An 18,926-nucleotide genomic window follows, 5' to 3' on the forward strand; every position below is an offset into this window, starting at 1 on the left:
GGAGGGGAAAGAGGGCCCCTGAGGTCCTTAGCACTTGATGTACCCCAAGCTGTGTTGTAAGCTTCAGGACATGGGCTTATCTACACCTCACAGAAATCCTGTGGCAGGAGTCTCTGCTGGTAACTGAGCGGGAACAAGGCTCACGTTAAATCCAAGGTCAGAGCTAGAGTGTGGGGGAGCCAGGACTCAACACAAGTCTGACCCCAAAGCTTGTGCTTTACTTAGCATTCCCACAAATCACTTACGATTTCTATTGAAATGGAATCTTTGTTTGATCTTTCCAGGAAACTGTCCAACCAACTGGTATCTTTGGAAAGGCTGGGCTGGATCTTCCCTAGCAAGGCCTTCCACCTGCAGCTTCTTTTCTCCAGCCATTTCTCTCTTTGACCAGACTATGAAGAAGCGGGAAACCTTCCTCTTCTTTTCTTTGGCCATGCTGAGCAGCTTTCAGGATCTTGGTTCCCCAACCAGGGATTGAACCCAGGCCACCACAAGTGAGGCACCGAGTCCTAACCACTGGACCACCAGGGAACTCCCTGGGAAACGTTCTTCAAACCCTGTGATTGAACTGGACAGGGAATGGACTGGTGTCTGTAAGCAGCCAACAGCCAGCAGCTTTTCATTTACTTAGTGGGCAAATTTGTTAACTTTGCTTTATTTCTCTGTATGTTTACATTAAAAAAAAAATTCACACAAATAAAACAGCTCGATCAAAAGTATGAATTACCTGATAACCTTTATTCAGGAAGTGAGAGTAATTCTGAAACAGTGCTTCGTGAGGTGCATCTGACGATGCCTTTGTTTCCAGCGTGTGCAAGGATGCTGCCCAGTCCTGCGCTCCCCTAAGGCACCTGTTAAGGTGTCATCCTGGTGGGCCACAAGATGGTGGCAGCATCTTAGCCAGCTTTACAGTTACTTGGGCAGAATGACTGAAGGAGGCACTGACACTTCATGAATCAGGTGGCGTGCGGAAGTCCCAGATCCTCGCTCTATGCATTGTGCTCTCCAACGAATGATCCCAGCCTGTGTTTGATTTACATGCACAAAAACAAGTGCGAGACCCCCACCCATCCCCAGCTTGGGCAGCAAGGAGTCTGCTCCACTTAGGACACGATTTCCTACCCTTCCTAAGAATCTTCCAAGGAGGATGAAAACAGAAACAAAACTAGGATGCCAGAAAGAAAGATACTGATACACAAAAGCAAAGACATGCGGGGGGTCGGGGGATGGGAATGAGAGAAAGACAGGAGGTTAAACTATGCAGTTACACTGCTTATTTGGAAAGATGTTACGAGACACACTAGATAAAGGTAAAACCCATCCAGCTCCCTTCCTCCACAAGATATTTTAATGCAGCAAGCAAGAAGACTACATCCTTCTTGTAGTAAGCACTGTTAGTACTCAACACTTTAACATTTACGGTGCATCACATAAAAACAAAGTCAAATGCTTTTGCATAAATCAAAAAAACACAGCAAACCAATACAATGGCAAAATCAGGAGGAAAATTCCAAATTTTCTAAAAAATACAGAGGGTTTTAGATTATTAAGTGGAGAACAAATGTTTGCAGCCCTATGTAGAGCTTTTGCTGCCAATCGAAAAACATAAAAACCCATCCTGACATAGGATGTTCCAAAAGCCTAATTCAGAAAAAAGACAATTTATTCTATGTTTAGTAAAATGTTTATTTAGGATGGTAACACAAATCATGCAAGAGCTCAGTAAAAACAAAACAACAAAAAAAGTAAGAGTAAAAGGAATGGCAATTGGTGCTGCCAGTTAAAAAAAAAAGTAAATCATTTTGCTATCCAAAAGTGATATGAAAAATCGGTTGGATCTGAGCATAGACATGGTTGTAGTAATCTTTTGTAACTATAAATTAAAGTGATAGGTAACTACTTGTGTTCCATTTCTCAGAGGAGTCCTAGATCCAAAATAATCACAAATGCTTCTTGCACCTCACGCTCAGACAGCAGGCAGCCCACAGCCCCTGCCCACCGAGCTCTTTAACAGCCTTGGGACAGTCTCAAACTGACACTTCCTAGCAGGGGAGGAGGGCAGGCACCTTTGGTGACTCTTAAATGAGACTCCATCGACATTCAGAACCTTAAAATTTTGGTAATGAAAACCTTAAGACTTGCAAGTCACCCTTACCAGCCTTAAATGTAGTGTTGTGACGTCCAAGGAAGGATTTCCACATCAGGTGGGAAGTGATTTGAACAGATGTACCAAATTCAAACAAAGATAACTCATCTTTTGGCAAAAAAATAAATATAGTGGAATGCAAGTTTGATAGATGGAGGAATATATAATCTACCAATTGTCAAGGAGTATGATTTCATTGCAGACACAAAGAATCAACAATTTCAAAGAATTTAAAAAAAAGTTTGCACTTATTCCTCACAAAATCTTCACTTTTGCAACTATCCCAATTGAAGCTACACACTGACTTTATTAATACAGCATTAAGTTTCTTTGTGTAAAAAAATCTTTGTACATAGTAATAAAAAAAGATAAGGCAAGATGCACTGAACAGAAACCTTCTGGTTCTTTCCCTCTGGGTTCTTACAGAGCCATAGATGACTATCTGCAACAAAAGAGTTAAGTTTCTGATTTTCCATATGAAGCATCTTGTGCCTTTGCTGTGGTAAGAATTCTGTCCGAGCACCCTGAAGGACAGATGCTGGTCATGGTCTTTGGCACTTACGCTGGCAGACTGAGCTTCTTTCCCTTGAGTACTAGAATTTTCGAGAGGGAGAAAAAACAAAAGGTTACTGATCCTGACAAGCTTACAGTTTCCTCCTTCCCATTCCCAGAAGTCTGTCATACAAGATACTACATAGTAAGGTACAAGGAAATAAGCTTCTGGCAACCAACAGGCATCTGATTTTGGTGTCAATAAACAAAGCCCTCTGAACTATGAAAGTGTCATGCACACACAGACTGGAATTTTCTTCATGTTATCTGGATGCCACAGCAATTGAATTTAAAAATAGTAATTCATTGAAATTGTCACTAAATTCACAGCAGCTTTATCATGACTTTCTTCCCTAATTAACATGTACTGAAATATAACTGTTACGATATTTTGGATGTTAAAAAAGGAGATAAGATACATATGACCTTATACCTAGCAATTCCACCATTAGGAATTTTATTGCATAGCCAGGATTCTTAGCCTGGGATCTGTGGTTGGGTTTCAGAAGCTCCTGAATTCCCTAAAACTCTACGCATGTATTTGTGTGAATATGTCTAACTGTGCATTTTTTTCTCAGCAAGGACCATGGCTTTCATCAGATTTTTGTGACGTTCACACATCCTCTATTCATACAAATGCAAAAATATACACATACAAGGATGCTGATTTAAGGACTGGATTTTTAAGCCCAAACACCCATGAACAGGGGGCTGAGTAAATTATGGTAATCCACATAATACTCTATCGCTATTAAAAATTATGTAGATGTCTGGGAAAAAGAGCAGATTATAGAATAACATGTTTAGTTGAAATCATGTATCATTAAATCATTACATTTACTGAAGCATTAACAATGATTATCTCTGAGTGGTAGGATTCTGGGTGATTGTTTTCAGAATTATTAGTTCTGACTGATTTTACAATGAAAACGTGTCATTGTAGAAAACAATAAAGTTACAGAAAAAGATTTAAAAAAAAAAGCCTGAAAACGCTGACCCAGAATTTAACTTTCCAGGCATTAAAATGTTTCTCTGAAGCCAGTTCTGCTTTCTGAGCAAGTGTCAGATCAGGAGCATGCTAGGCAAGGAGAGCCCCTAGAGGAACACACGGCCGTAGAACAAAGCTGGCAGGACGCAGCCCAATGTACCTTTTGTAATGTACAAATAGAAGAAGTCGCAGTACAGGATGGTCTGGACAACGCCGGCCACCACAGCGATGAGGTCAAAGAAGCCCTCAAAGTAGAAGCGCCAGATCCAGTTGACAAGATACAAAGCACGGTAGAGGCCCAGGAAGAACAGGTAGTGGGTGGTGATGGTCTCGGCCTCCCCGGTCTTGCTGATCATGAAGAGCTGTGGTAGGATAGCCACTGACTCAAGGTAAATGGAGAAGGTCCACAAAATCTGTAAGAGAAACAGCACGCTTTGGTCAGCATCCAGGGCCCACCACGAGTTCACAGGAAACACTCTTGCTTTACTGTGAAGTGGCACAGAGTGGGGAATCTGGCGTCAGAGCCCAGGCCAGAGTAGCTCTGCAATTTAATAAATCACAGAAACTTTAGCCACAGATAAAGGCACGGACACTCCCAGTGACAAGCTGGATAACCTGGACAGCTCTGCCTCTTGGACTTTCATCTGTCTCTCCAGCGTTGCATTCTTCAATTTTCTGGGACTCTACATATATGCTGTTTCTCCTGCGTCAGCTTATCCCACTCCGAATCTAGGGTCCCTAATTTCTGCTTTCTGCCAGGGTTGACAAGACTGATGACTGGGTCCTTCCACTCCCTCACTGCTCTTTTTCCTCACCAACTGGGTCTCCTTTCCAGGCTATTTAAATCGTCTCACTATTTTTCTTATCCTTCAGGCTTTTTTAGCATGGTTAAACCACAGGGGTAAGAAGTCAGAGTTGTAATCATGCAAACTCTCTGCCCAACACAGCACTTTATTCACGATGACGAAAGGAGGACTTGTGAGTAGGCCCTGGAGTGTTTCAAAACCCAGGCGCTCCCCGCACCATCAGATGACCACCGTCAGTGCGGTAACTGAATCAAGCCCAGGACGCTCAGGGGTGGGCGGAGCGCATAGGAGCTCTGGGGCACCACGCTAACTGTGCTTCCTGAAGACGAGGACTGAAGCAACGCTGCTTAGGTGATTCGCAGACGGCACCAATGAGCGAAGCCCGTGCATGAAGAGTGGGAGAGGGGAGAAGACGGTGTGCTTCAGACACTCGGACACGCAGCGCACTGTGCTTGGAATCACAGAAGCCAAGTTTATATTCTAAAGGAGAGTCAGAGACACCCAAAGGGGTGTCTAACCTGGGTGCTTAATTCCTGCCCACGATTTATTTACACCAAACCATGTATGTCTGCCAACCCACCGCCCCGCCCCCCCAAAACCAAACCAGAACAGAACCCCATTACCTGCAAACGGGTCTATTTCCCTAGGGAACCAGACAGGACTACTAAATAGCCTCTTAACTAACCTCGAGAGGAGAGAAGTCATGATTGACTAGAAACGAGAGGCCTCCCACAGGAACCACCAGAAACTCTACTCGGAAAGTATCATGATTTCCATCGTAGGTTGCCTTAAATTTCATGTAGATCAGGTACACCGTGGCATAGGAGCAGGCAATGTAGATAAGCTACAAAGAAAAAAACATACTGGGTCATCAATATCTTAAAATTGCTCAAACTCTCTTGGCTGTCTACATCATCCATATATATACGTATACACACACACACACACACACAAACACACACACACACACACACAAACACACACACACACACACACGTGTGTGTGTGTGTATATATATATATATTTTTTTTTCATTTAAAATATATACTTTTTTGGGATATACAGTTCTATAAGTCATATAACCACCACCACAATCAAGACACAGACCAGTCCTAACACCTCCGCCACCCCACATTCCCTCATGCTGCCCCTGCAGAGTCAAGCCTTTCTCCCAGCCTAACCTCTGGCAATCACTGATGAGTTCTTGGTCCCTGCAGTTTTTGCCTTTTCTAGAATTCCATTCCATAAATAGAATCATAACCATATGTCAACTTTAAGATCAGCTTCTTTCAGTTAGCATAACGATTTGAGATCCAACTGTGTTGTCATGTGTATTAAGAACTGGTCCCCCCATATTTCAAAGCAACAGCCCATGTCTGGGTGCCACAGCTGTTCATCCACCCAGCAGTTAAAGGACAGGTGGGTTGTTCCCAGCTTGGGGGATGGTGGGTAGAGCTGCTGTGAACATTTGTGTACAAGCTTTTGTGTGAACGTAAGTTTTCATTTCTCTTGGGTAAATACCTATGAGTGGGATTGCTGGATCATATGTTAAGTGTTAAGTTTAACTTTACATAAGAGACTGCAAAGAATGTATTTTTAATCTTATTTTAAACTATTAGATAGTAGCTTTAGGAAAAAAGTGAACGGGAAGTTCAATGCAGTTCAAAACCAAGGCACTTCCTTACAGCATGAAGATATTTCTGAGCTAGTGCTTTACTAAACAATAAACAATGTAACTCATGTTAAACTTTGCAATGATGGTTTTAACTTATATATCACTGCTATGAAATGAAATCTTGCCTGGTAACATAACAAAAGCAAAACCAAACTAAGCGGTAATTGGTAAAACACTGCTGCCTACATGTTCGTCTTTCACATTCAAAAGTTAAAACACTATATATTCATCTGAACCCAAGGAAAAGTCTGATATTCTGAAATTACACCAATTTTCCGACTGCAGAATTTTAGGCTCAAGAAGCAAACGGCAATTCCAGCCTATAAACATAGACAACCAGGATGTCAGCCGCGTGGCCTGGTGCCACTTCTCTCCAGGAAAGGCAACTTGTGAAACCTGATTAGGAAAACATTTGGGCAAAACAACTTCAGAGGAAAATGAGAGCAACCATCCAGTCCACATACGCTTAAAAACAAAACAAAACAAAGACCTAAACTGTCCCTGGCATCTTATCATGAAGTTATATTTGCAAATAGTCAACACAATATCAATATTAAAATTGCTGATCATACCCATATACCAAGAAGTAACACACACACTCCCCTCCCCAATGCAAAATCAAGGAAGATCAATATCTTACACAGAGTTCTCTCCACATGAAAATATATGCCCATATGTATATGAATAAAATAACATATAATCCACATGTATATACAAAATACACACACATCTATGTACAGAGCCCCCCACCCCTTCCACAGAACATCCTGTGAAGGCACACGGTGGCCGGGGGTCCCTCCCCAGCCCCACTCCTGCAGCCAGCCCAGACTGCGCCCATAAAGCCACTGGGAAAAGCAGCTGCTTTTCTCCTCTCACCAGTGCTTGGCATTTAAAGTAAAAAGCTATGAGCATGTAAAACTTGGCTCTCACTGCCCTGATTTTCAGGACATTATGTTTGGAAGCAACAATTAAGCAAGTAAGGATTCCTCTGAAAGCTAGGCGTCCTGGGGGTAAGGGGACTCTCACTCATACACTTCCAGTATCTACAGTTTTAGCTTGCCTGCACAGCAAGCAAAGACCTAGGCTTTCTGTTTTGGGCAGCACCATGCAGCTTGTGGGACCTTAGTCCCCTAGCAGGGATCGAACCCGGGCCCCTGGCAGTTTGGCGGTGAAAGCGCAGAGTCCTAGCCACTGAACTGCCGGCAATTCCCGGACCTAGCCATTTTTAAGGAAGCTAATTATTTCCTGATAATGAGGCTCCCATTACTTAGTAATAAAGAATGGAATGATTACAGGTAACTCAAATCTGCTTCTTAGTAAAGACCACAGGCTCAAATATTGCTTTGTCTACTTTGACCTGTGCTTATAAAAATGCTTTTGAACACAGAGTGTTGGGGGGAGTTGCTTTAAATACCATACTCATGGCTTTAAACGTTGCTTCCCTGGGTACCAATAACCAAGTGCCTACCATAGTGCCCAGCACGCAGGTGCGGTTAAGCATTTGAAGAATGAATGAATGAAATCAGACATCCTTTACACATGCTGAGAGCCCCATACTTTCCTTCATGGCACCAATCACAAATTGCAGTCATCCATTTAGTGCTGCTATGATAGTCTGCCCTCCGCTGCCAGACCGAGTGCTGCTTGCTGTCTGCCCCGCCCTCACTGCGCCCTGGCGGTGCTCACCAAGTGTGAGGTCAGTGCCTGTGGGAATGAACTGAGGCTGCCCGAAGCGTGGAGCGCGTACCACCAGTGGCACACGAGAGGCTAGGTGGTATACAAACATTTTGTATTTTGAGAGCTATACATTTGTTTTCATGCGGGGATATATGACACCAAAGGTGTCATGGATACTAATACTTAGGACAAGTTAAAAGGTTTAAAATCCATATTAAGTAAATTATGGTGCAGATGTTGCTTCAGCACAGCAAAAGTAACACCCAGATGGCACACCCCGGCCCTCCCAGAGCAGCAGGACAAGGCTGTGTGGCAAGGAGCCCTGGCTTTTGCTTCTCGTTCTGAACCAACTTGCTGGGTTTCCCAGGGAGTCTATAATTTCCCACTGCTTGAAAACGTGATAGTCACCCCTCTTTCTTGTAAGGTTTTCAAGAGCTTTAGAACTTTATCATAGTTGAGGAACTTAAGACTAAGAAATCTCTAAGTGTGAAGCACTTTCATTAAATAGATACTGCTTTGATGTAGAAAAAAATTATGCTTAATGGTAACTATTCCTAGTTATATGTACTAGGTGGTCTAAAAGTGCCTACATCAAGAACAGCATATTTAGACATTATTCTTGAAGATGTTTAATTAAGTGCACAGGTGACATAAATTTAACTGTTTCCACAGGTCTGTGAATTACGGATAAAATACATTCCACTGGATGCCACACCATACCTTCATAGACGTATTATATAATGAAATAAATGAAGTAAAAAGATCCAGGTAACGAGTTGTGAAGACCAGTGCAAAGAGAAGCTGGCTTTTCCCAGAAATACCTAAAGAAACAAAAGGAAAGCATTAGAAATGCCTCCAAGAGCTTTATGATTTTTGTAGACAACACCGTGCAGGAAACGCAGGAAAGTGGGTCACCAGGGATCAAGGTTGATGGTCGGGATGACTCTAAATAAATGACAGCAGTTTCAGGTTCTATTTCCCTTAACATTCTTGAACATAACCGTTTGGGAAGTGACTTAATTATGCCAGCTCCAATATACCAGGATGTGCATTGTTCAAATGAACATTAAACTTCTCAAATATCTCTAAGCAGGAAGAAATTTATTTCAAAAACCCTGCTGTTACTTAGTGTTGTAACTTGTCTGTTACCTTTAGCATCTTTCCATTTTAAAACAATGTCTCGTGGTGACAAATCTTTTGAGGATGGAGTTGGAATCTACCTGGATTAAGGAACCCTGTGGGGGACAGTGCTTCAGGGCAGAGTTTGAGCAGTAATCCTCCTGGATTGGCCTCCCAAGGTGACTTCTTTTGTGAGGGCAGCATTTACTTGGGACAGGTTAAAAACTTTTAAAAGAAGTTCTCTTAGATGAATCACACAACCAATCTCAGACTCACATAAAAATGCTCCTGGATGCTATGGCAACAAGAGGGTGGGAAACTGCTAGTCTCCCAAAGAGCAGTCTTCTATTGTTTTCACACTTTGAAACTGTTTCTCCCTCCAGAGCACTGTTGTGGCACATGGAGACACAGCCGGGGACATCTAGTAGATCAGGTGGAGTGTACCCGACATCTGGATTTGGCCAAATATTTGTGTGACAACAGACTGTGAACTGTGGGTTTCAGAGGTTGGAGAAAGAGCGAATTCATTAAGGAAACTGAGTCTTACTAGGTGTCAGAACCGGCTCAACCTCACCTACATTGCAAACTTCACACCATCAGACATTTAAGCAAGTTTGTATTTAGCAGAAATGTCACTGCAGCCAAATCATTAGCAATATTCTTCCAGAATGTGAAAATCACATTGTTTTAAATGATATTTTACAAACAACACTACTTTACAAAACAATTTTATAGCCTGTTGAAGCGAAAAGCCTGGATCTAAAAATGTTACTTTCTACGCATGCATAATTGCAGTTCCAACCTAGTCACAAAAATACCTAAATAGAAACTGAAGAAAAAGTTGACTCTATCCCTCTGGATCCATCAGTAGTAACCAATTTCAAGCGCCAAAGGTGGAGATACAGATAGCCTGCCCCTTCTAGTCTTTTCTCCAGTAATAGGAACTTTTTTTCTTATCAAAGATCAGTGTTCCAAAGGAGAAACAATGAGGCTGCCATTGACATAGAGAAGATGGGAGAGAGAAGACAAGATGGGGGAAAAAGGACAGGGAGCATGCAGTTCATGTTTGGTAATTGTTGAAGCCTTGAGTGAGAAATTTCCAGTTCATTTTCTATATGGTTCTTTCCAATATTTTAAATAAAAAATTATGGAATACACATGGGCAAATTTTGTTGTAAAGGGTTTATTCTAATGGAACTTTGGAAGCCTGGCAAATTTGAAATTTGTCCTCATTTTCAGCATTCCTATACTAAACATCAGGGACTATCATATTGCTTTTACCACTCCCCTTTGCGACCCAATTCACATCACTTCCTCTGGGAAGTCGTCTTTGAAGACACGCTCCCTCATTGCTGTTTATTCATTCAGCAAGTATATACTGGGAACTACCTCATGCCAGCTGCTGCCCTAGCTCCTGTACAGTGCTTATAAAACACACTGTGATTACCTGGTTGCCTGTCTCCCTCTCCCCCAAACCCCCACCAGACACAGAGGTCTCCAAAGGCCGGGGTCATGCCTTATTCCACTTCGTGTTCTCTGTGCTGAGCACTGGGCCTGACACACAGCGGGGCCCAGAAAATATTTGCTGAATGAATGAGCAAATGGAAAAAAGAAAATGTAATTCATTTTATTTTCATGTCACGGGGGTAAGCTCTCATTTTATGGTATTTTGGGGTAACACTTCCAAAGAGTTTCTAAGTCATACTGTGTCTCTATGACTGTAAGTAGGCGACATGCTCTGGGCTCTGCCCTAATTTACTGCCAGCCAGAGGGTGGGGCAGAGGAGCAGGGGACAGGCAGCGAGTGGCCTGCAGCTTGTTCCGTGGTGCAGAATCCATGCAGGAACCGCCATGCTGGAAACCTGAGTATGCTTACAAAGTTTTAACCTATTCTTCCTGGCCTGGGATCCTGATTAGCAGGTAGCAGCTTTTCCCTTTAAAGCAGAAAACCTGTTCTGTCTTCCCAGGAAGGCAGGGATCCCAGCTGAAGACAGATCAGGCAGGGGCAGGAATCTCCTTCCAGGAGGAATACTTGCTATAAGCCAGAGGGGCTCCCACGGTCAGTTTCTGTGTTGAGACCAAAGCATGCGAATGCTATCGGTAACAAGCTCTCAAGAACACTCACTCTAAATGTTTCTGTAATAGCCATCCCAATACCAAATGCACCAAATATCCAGAGTAAGGAGTATAGCTTGTAAAATGGAAACCAGTCATTAAACTTAACACCATTCCTGTCTTTTCCCACTGGGTCAAGTTAAGTTTAATAAAAGCCTACAACTAAATACTCCACTGTATGTTACTTTAAATTAAGCTCGTCAAAAGCTGCACTTCTCATATTCCCATTGTATTTATAGAACAAAGCCCTCAACCAAAAAGAAAAGCGTTCAATGAATTATTTTTGTCCTGGCAACAGCTGGGATGCAACCAAGCACTGTAGGTCAGACTACCAGGATAATCTGCATGGCAGCGTTCAACAAGGGTCCCAGGCACCATGCTCTGACCCATTGTCTCAAAGGATCCAGATGCTCTCCTAAAGGCCATTAACTTACCCTGGTACCAGCAGCCCAAGAGTCAGCACCTGACTCATAACACAGCTCTTGGGACTTGGGGAAAGAGAGGCTTTGGAGCCAGAAGGTTTGGGTTCAAGCTCAACCCTTGAATGCACCAGGTAAGTCAGGGCCCATTACATTCTTGGCCTCTCTAAACCTCACTTTCTGCAGCTGTCAAATGGGGACAAATTATGCCAAATTGTGGGACTACTGGAAAACATGTTTTTGACTATACCTGCCATGCTGCAAATGCTCAATAAATGACAGCTATTACTATGTATCGCTCTGCCATCTTTTCTTGTTTTCAGAGAAATCCATGCTATTTTATTAAAAATAACAACTGGACTAACATACATGGAATAAAAATCAAAAGGACCTTTTTAACACCCCTCCCACCTCCATTTTAAGTTCAACGTTCCAGGCTTTTTGTTAAAGCCGCTTTCTATATGTGTATTTATATGTGTACCCACACGTTTGCCCCTTAAAATGGGGCCATACCATCTCTTGCTTTACAATTTGCTCTGTTAACTCAGTGTTTCAGATATACCTTCTCCTGTTAATACTTCTAACTCATTCTTTTTAATAGCTGCATAGTGCTCCATAGTGTGCAGGTACCGACATCTGTGTGACCCTTCCACTAATGGACATTTGGGTTGTGTACAATTTTTGTTCTTATAAATACTGCATGAACATCTTTGTATCTATAAACAGTGTTTTGTATTTATTTATGTACAACAAACATCTTTATACCTATATATAGTTTGTTCACATATATGACAATTTCTGTAGTTCAAATTCCCTAGAAATGCTGGGATAAAATAAACACTTTGTTTTGAAATACTGTCCATAGGCTGTGCCAATTTACATGTTCCTTACCACCAGATGAGAATACGCCTTACTTCACACCCTTGCCTACATTAGATCTTGTAAACCTCTGACGTTTTCCCACCCAGCAGCAAATGATGGCGTAAACTGCTATTTTAATATCCAAGTTCCTAACTACTAGTGAGGCAAGGCATTCTTTCATGTTTAACTGGCCTTGTTATTCTCCTCTGAACTGCCAACATTGCCCATTTATCTATCAGATCGTTTTTTTTAATTTGTAGGAGTATTTTACTATGGTTATTAACCTTTTGTCACTTAGATATATTGCAGATTATTTCTCTCAGTTTATTATCTTTTAACTTTGATGATATTCTGAATTAGTAAGTTAACTTGGGGAGACAAATCATCTTGCTTCCTCACCAGCCTGCCTGGTCCTATCCAGGACATTGGTATGAACATATATTCAAGGTCGCCTTCTATGTCCATTAGCAAAGTTTCATACTTTTCCTCATAGAGGTCTTATGCCCTCCTTGTTGGGAAATTAAGGGAGCCTTCCCTAGGGTCTTGCCACCTCACATCCATAGGATTTACTGCCTATATGGTTTGATACCCTGTGTTTTTATCTTTTTATATATGTCTTATTATTTCAACTAAATTGCAGCTTTCTTGAGAGCAGAAACTTTGACAGCAACAAGCTGCTGCTCTGGACTGTGTCCCCAGTGCCTTGCACATGGTGGGTGCTCAGTAAGTGAGAGCAATGATTACTCACGAGACTGGCACTCAAAAGAACAAAGGTGACAGCTGCTACCAAGAGGGAGCTGGGAATGTGAGGCAAAAGCTTCCTGAAGTACTCAGTGACAATAAAAGAGGAGGTCTTTTCCATGTGCTTCAAAAATATAAACTGTCACAACAAGGACATATTGTATAGCACAGGGAACTATACTCAATATCTTATAATAATCTATAAGGGAAAAGATTCTTAAAAAGAATATATATGTATACACATACACACACACATATATATATGTATATATATATGAATCACTTTGCTGTACACCTGAAACTAAAACACCGTAAACCAACCACACTTCAATAAACAAAAAAAAAACAAAAAAAGAGGGAAAAAACTCCCCACATCTGGAAAAGCAACTACAAAAATCAATCAGTCAATCAATCAAAATACCAGACACTGCACACTAAAGACAATTTAAGACGAAATATATTAAAACCTAAAACTTCAACACATTTAAGAGCCAAGAAAATGGCTGCTTTTTGTAAATTAGATACATTCATTGCAAAAAAACTATCTCCTAATAAATTCAAAATATAAAGGTAAATATATATATACATATATATATACACACGTACACACACACACACACACATATATATATATATATATATATAAACTGTCCAATTACAAGCAATGCAGGGACACTACATTACTGTCATCTTCAGGAGAGTGAAAAGTCTGCAACTTACACGACAACAGCTAACAATAATCTAAGCAGTAGGTGGAGGAGGGAAGGGGAGGACTAGGGGAGGATGGCTGGGAGCCTTGGAGCTCAGAAGAACTCCACTAGTACTTTAAGCACAATAGATACAGTACTAATAATAACTATCAGCCTATAGGAAAATGTAGATAGGAAATCCTTCACCTACAAACCAAGGCTTGTTCTCCCAACACTACCCAGGTCAGTGTTGAAGACAGTAAAGTGACCACTTGAGCATACTGGGGATCCAGCTGCAGTCATAGTTCAGGAAGATGAGGAACTCACACTTCATTTGGGCACCCCTCTGTCATGACAACAGCAGACACTGGAGAATGCCAGTTCAAACCAAACCAAGATCAACTCCCCTGCCCTCACTTTAAAATAGGTCCATTAAGGCAGTTGTTCAAGAAAACAGAATCTTCCTCACTCACCTGTCTCAGCCCTTACCCTAAGGAGAAAAAGCCCCGTGGTTCTATAGCTGCAGCTATGTTTGTTTTTATTTGTTTGTTTGTTTATTTACTTATGGCTGTGTTGGGTCTTCGTTGCTACACACGGGCTTTCTCTAGTTGCGGCGAGCGGGGGCTACTCTTCGTTGCGGTGCGCAGGCTTCTCACTGCAGTGGCTTCTCTTCTTGCGGAGCACAGGCTCTAGGTGCACAGACTTCAGTAGTTATGGCAAGCGGGCTCAGTAGTTGTGGCACGCAGGCTCTAGAGCACAGGCTCAGTAGTTGTGGCGCACGGGCTTAGTTGCTCTGCAGCATGTGGGATCTTCCCAGACCAGGGCTCGAACCTGTGCCCCCTGCATTGGCAGGCGGATTCTTAACCACTGCGCCACCAGGGAAGTAGCAGCTGCAGCTGTGTTCAAAACAAATGCCAAAATCCTAAAATGAACCCCAATACCAGTATTTTCAAAGTGAGAAACACAACCTGAATGTACACGTCTCCTATTTTAGTTGAGAACCTCATATCAAATTCTTACTCTTTCAAGAGTCTCTAAACAACTTTAAATTAGGATGGAAAAACAAGGCAGCTAGTCAAATTCAGACTTTAATTCTGAATAAACGATCTTGGTGATTTTGATTTTTACAAGGCCAGGAAATCTCACATATAAGAACTAAAATGATCCTAAGTCTGATAAAGAGGATAGTTTAATAACTATTGGAATACTGGGCAAATGCACACAAACTTAACTCACCTATTTACCTTCCTTATTATTTTGGCTGAAGTATTTTATATTTTCCTAAATGCTCCAAAATCTCCCAAATGAGAATATTTTAAAATGTTCTAAATGAATATTTTAAAACAAACAAAATAGCAAACCTCCTTACTTTCTCCTATTACTCAAGGTTCCCTTAAGAATTCTATATTCAGCATTGCACTAACTTCTCCCCAACATCTTAGTTTAGATACACATTTAGGAGATCGCGTGCTTCAACATTTAATGACTTGACAGAGGAGGGGATTCTGAGGAACATATGAAGGATAAAGAGATTCATACAAAGATTTTGGAGCAAAAATAAAGATTAACAGTAACATTTTCTGGTGGGAGGATGGGCAAAATGGGTGAAGGTAGTCAAAAGGTAAATCCTGGGGATGTAACTACAGTGGTTAACTGCAGTTAGCAACACTGTATCGTATGTTTGAAAGTTGCTAAGAGAGTAGATCTTCAAAGTTCTCATGGCAAGAAAAAAATGTAGCTATGTGTGGTGATGGGTATTAACTAAACTTACTGTGGTAATCATTTCACAATACACATATCAAATTTTTACGTTGTACACCTAAAACTAATATAATGTTATATGTCAATTACAGCTCAATAAAGCAGGGATAAAAAATAACATTTCCTGAGTGCAACAGAAAATGACCTAAACTACTCACCTGAGTAATTTTGAATAATTTAAAACAAAATTATTCAGGCCAAATAGATATTTATTCAAATCCTTAATTGTGAGTTACTGATCACCTGTGTTCCAACCCTGGCACTAATTTTCTCACCTCCCTGAGCCTCAGTTCCCTGGTCCACGGAATGGGGGCAACAGCACTCACCTCATAAGGTTATTTCAAGGACTACATGGGATAAGCCATATAAGGTACTTAGCTCACTACCTAATACATAGCAGGCGCTTAAATGTCAGCTATCACAATCGCTGAAATTACTTCGCTGTCATTGGAAATCATACAACTGAACCTCTCAGAGCTAAACATAAATTGAGAGATCACCTCCAAGTCAAACACACCAGCTTCAGTACATGGACTTTGTAACATCCACTTTGATTGCTCAAAGGTCTTTTTTGGTTTTGCTTACTTCCTGGATGTTCCAGGGAGACAGGTGAGGCCTGAAGACAGCAGCCAAAGATGTGGTGTTCCTTGACAGGTGAAAATATTTAGAAATCAGTCAGGTAAATGGAATCTCTGCCACCCAGGTCCTTTGGGACCCCATCTTTTACTGTCTCTGCAAAAATTAAGCTCTTTAATTCATCAAACATTATTATACTGAGGCCATGGCATCAAAAATATGTTTAAGGAAGACGCTGTAATTTTAAGAAATCGTTTAAAATTCGCCATTCTTAAGCTTTTAGGGTTAATGAAATGCAAAATCCCGCAACTACTAGCCGGTAAAGATTTGTCTCACTGCCTCCCAGCAGTGTGAGAATGAAATGTGTACTCCAGAGGAGCGAGCCGCCAACTCACTGGTGACGTGGAGTGAGGAATTACAGGAGACCACATGAGACCTCGGCGGTACCCGGCGCCGCGCCGCAGGTTGAAGAGAACCCGTTATTAGATGAAGGCACTCGGAGTTTGACAATCTAGATCGTCCTTCAAAGCAGCATTAACTGCCCCAAGAAATTCGCTTAGAGACCTCCCCATACCCCCTCCCGTGGCAGGCGTGATCCTGGACCCGAGAGCTGGGGTGTTAGAGCAGGACTCTAAGGACAGGCCTGCCCGGACACCCTAACGTAATGGCCAGTCCTCGAAGGGGCAGGGTGGGGAGCAGGGTGACCTCTCCCCACACCAGCCCCACCTACCAGGCTGGGTAGTCTGCCACGTCAGGCCGAGCCGCCGCCGTCCTGCCCATCCTCCTCCCGCGCGTCCCATTGATTCGCGGGCTCCCCGCACCTCGGGACCCCCAGAACAGGCGCTCGGAGAAGCGCCCACTAAAGCCGCGGGCGGAGGCCGCGCCTGCCGGACCCCCGCCCCCCGCTCCAAACTTTTCAGAGAGAACAAGGCCCCACGCTGTCCAGTTGGCGCCTCCCCCGCTCCGACGGCTCAAGTTCGCGAGCCGACCAAGTGCAGAGCTGGGCCCAGCACCGCGACACCTCGCCCCGGCCTGGGCTTCCACCCCGAGGGGCCGCAGGCTCCCCCAGGGCCCCGCCGCCCGCCAGGCCGGCCGAGGGGGTGTGTCGGTCCGGCGCAGGCCCGCGGGCCGTGGAGCAGCCGAGGTCGCCTGCTCCTCCCAGAGACCCGGCCCCACGCCCGAGCCTCTCCTGGGCCTCGCCCGCCGCTTACCGGCGCAGGAGCGCGTCTTCCAGATCTTCAGCAGCAGGATGACGATGGCCGCCAAGTGGGACAGGTCCCCGGTCAGCCGGAAGATGTTCATGGCGGTGGCGGTCTGCGCGGCGGCCCCAGGCTCCGCGGCTCAGGCAGCGGCGGCGGCGGCGGCCACAGACAGGAAGCTGCGAAGATGGCGAGAGCGAGCGCGACGTGGCCAAAGACGTGGCCGAACTGGCGGCGCGCGCGCGGGGCAGCTTGGGAGAGCGGGCGGCCGCCAGGCCCCGCCCCTGCCCCGCCCCTTAAAGGGGACGCTCCGGGAGCAGGCCGGGAGGGAGGGCAGGCTCCGGGGCCCCCTACCCAGGACCCCGACTGCTTGCGAACTTCCCTCTGCCGGGTTTCTGGCTTCCCCTCGGGTGCCAGCGATTTCCTTTAATTTTTGAAATGACACTCTCTTGTGGGGGATTTTTTTCCCCCTCCCACTGATCTTAAGAGCTCTATAGGCTTACTGTATGAAAAAGTATGAGGGGGGAAAAAATTAATGTGATTGCATCACTCAAGATAAGGTGGATATTGGGGTTTCGGGGAAGGTGCGGCTTATGCGGGGATCTGAAGATTTTACCATTCTGGGGACTCTCTTTGACAAAGAGTGTGCAAAATTAGGTAGGAAACGAACATTTCTGTAGGATGTGAAAATAAATCACAAGAAATTACTAGCGGAACGAAGCTGACAAACAGGATACGCTGCATAATTTGCGGGACCCAGTGCAAAATGAAAACGTGGGTTCCCTGATTGTTCAAATGCAGGGGGAAAAAAACCTGCTGCTAAAGGTTCTAAAATATAAACCTTTTCCCTTTATTTTGCAGTCTCTCTCGACTTGCTTCCTGTTCTGTTTCATGTCATTCTAAGTAAAGAAAAAAGAAAATGTTAAACTATGATCATGAATTTTACCGTTTGTCTTGATATAGAGCCATGTCAGTTTTGAATGCAAATATCAGAGCCTTTAACACGGGTGCGGAATCGCTGGAAGTGTAATTTGTATTTTATGGTTTGTGCATGGAGGGTGCCTGGAGTTGGCCAGAAGAGATGAAGACAGGCCAGACCCAGGAAGGTTGGAGGGAGGAAAAAGGGGTCCCCAGGCACAGTGGAGGCCAAAGGAGCACATCTTTGGGCGTGGAATAATGGATGGGCCAGTGCCACTGCTCCAGTGAGCCAGGGTCTGCCCTGGACTTGGCTGGAGGACCAGCATGGGCCTGATGGCTGCTGGTTCCCTCTCCCTCCAGCTGAGCTTGCTGGGGCGGTGAGGTGAAACCAGGCACCTCCCCTTACCATCCCCTACCATCTCAACCCATGGCAGAGGGCAACATCAAACATATTGCAACCTCGGTGCCAGGACACATGAGGTACCTGGATCAGGGGTGGGCACGAGGCTTGCCCCTGCCAGGTTGGCCACTAAAAGGTGGGACAGCCATCACCATGTCCTGCTCAGAGAAGTCTCAGGGCACACGAGCTCAACCCCACCCACTCTGACCCACATTGCACCTGCACCCTGGCCCCCACGTAAGCAGAAGATGCAGCGGTCACTGGGCAGGAGAGAGAGGAGGAGGC

General features: G+C 43.8%; 1 protein-coding gene across 1 annotated transcript; it reads right to left on the minus strand.

The window, feature by feature from the left end:
- Positions 1–1,665: 1,665 nt before the first annotated feature.
- Positions 1,666–17,553, minus strand: KDELR2 (KDEL endoplasmic reticulum protein retention receptor 2). Its single transcript, XM_007448884.1, has 5 exons — positions 17,336–17,553; positions 8,565–8,665; positions 5,178–5,336; positions 3,847–4,099; positions 1,666–2,739 (listed from the first exon to the last, which is right to left on the minus strand). The coding sequence occupies exons 1-5, from the start codon at positions 17,424–17,426 to the stop codon at positions 2,705–2,707; spliced, it is 639 nt and encodes a 212-aa protein (XP_007448946.1). The 5' UTR covers positions 17,427–17,553; the 3' UTR covers positions 1,666–2,704.
- Between the last annotated feature and the right edge of the window lie 1,373 nt (positions 17,554–18,926).

This window comes from Lipotes vexillifer, unplaced genomic scaffold (assembly GCF_000442215.2).
Source record: "Lipotes vexillifer unplaced genomic scaffold, Lipotes_vexillifer_v1.1 scaffold778, whole genome shotgun sequence".
In the NCBI taxonomy this organism is placed as follows: Eukaryota; Metazoa; Chordata; class Mammalia; order Artiodactyla; family Lipotidae; genus Lipotes; species Lipotes vexillifer.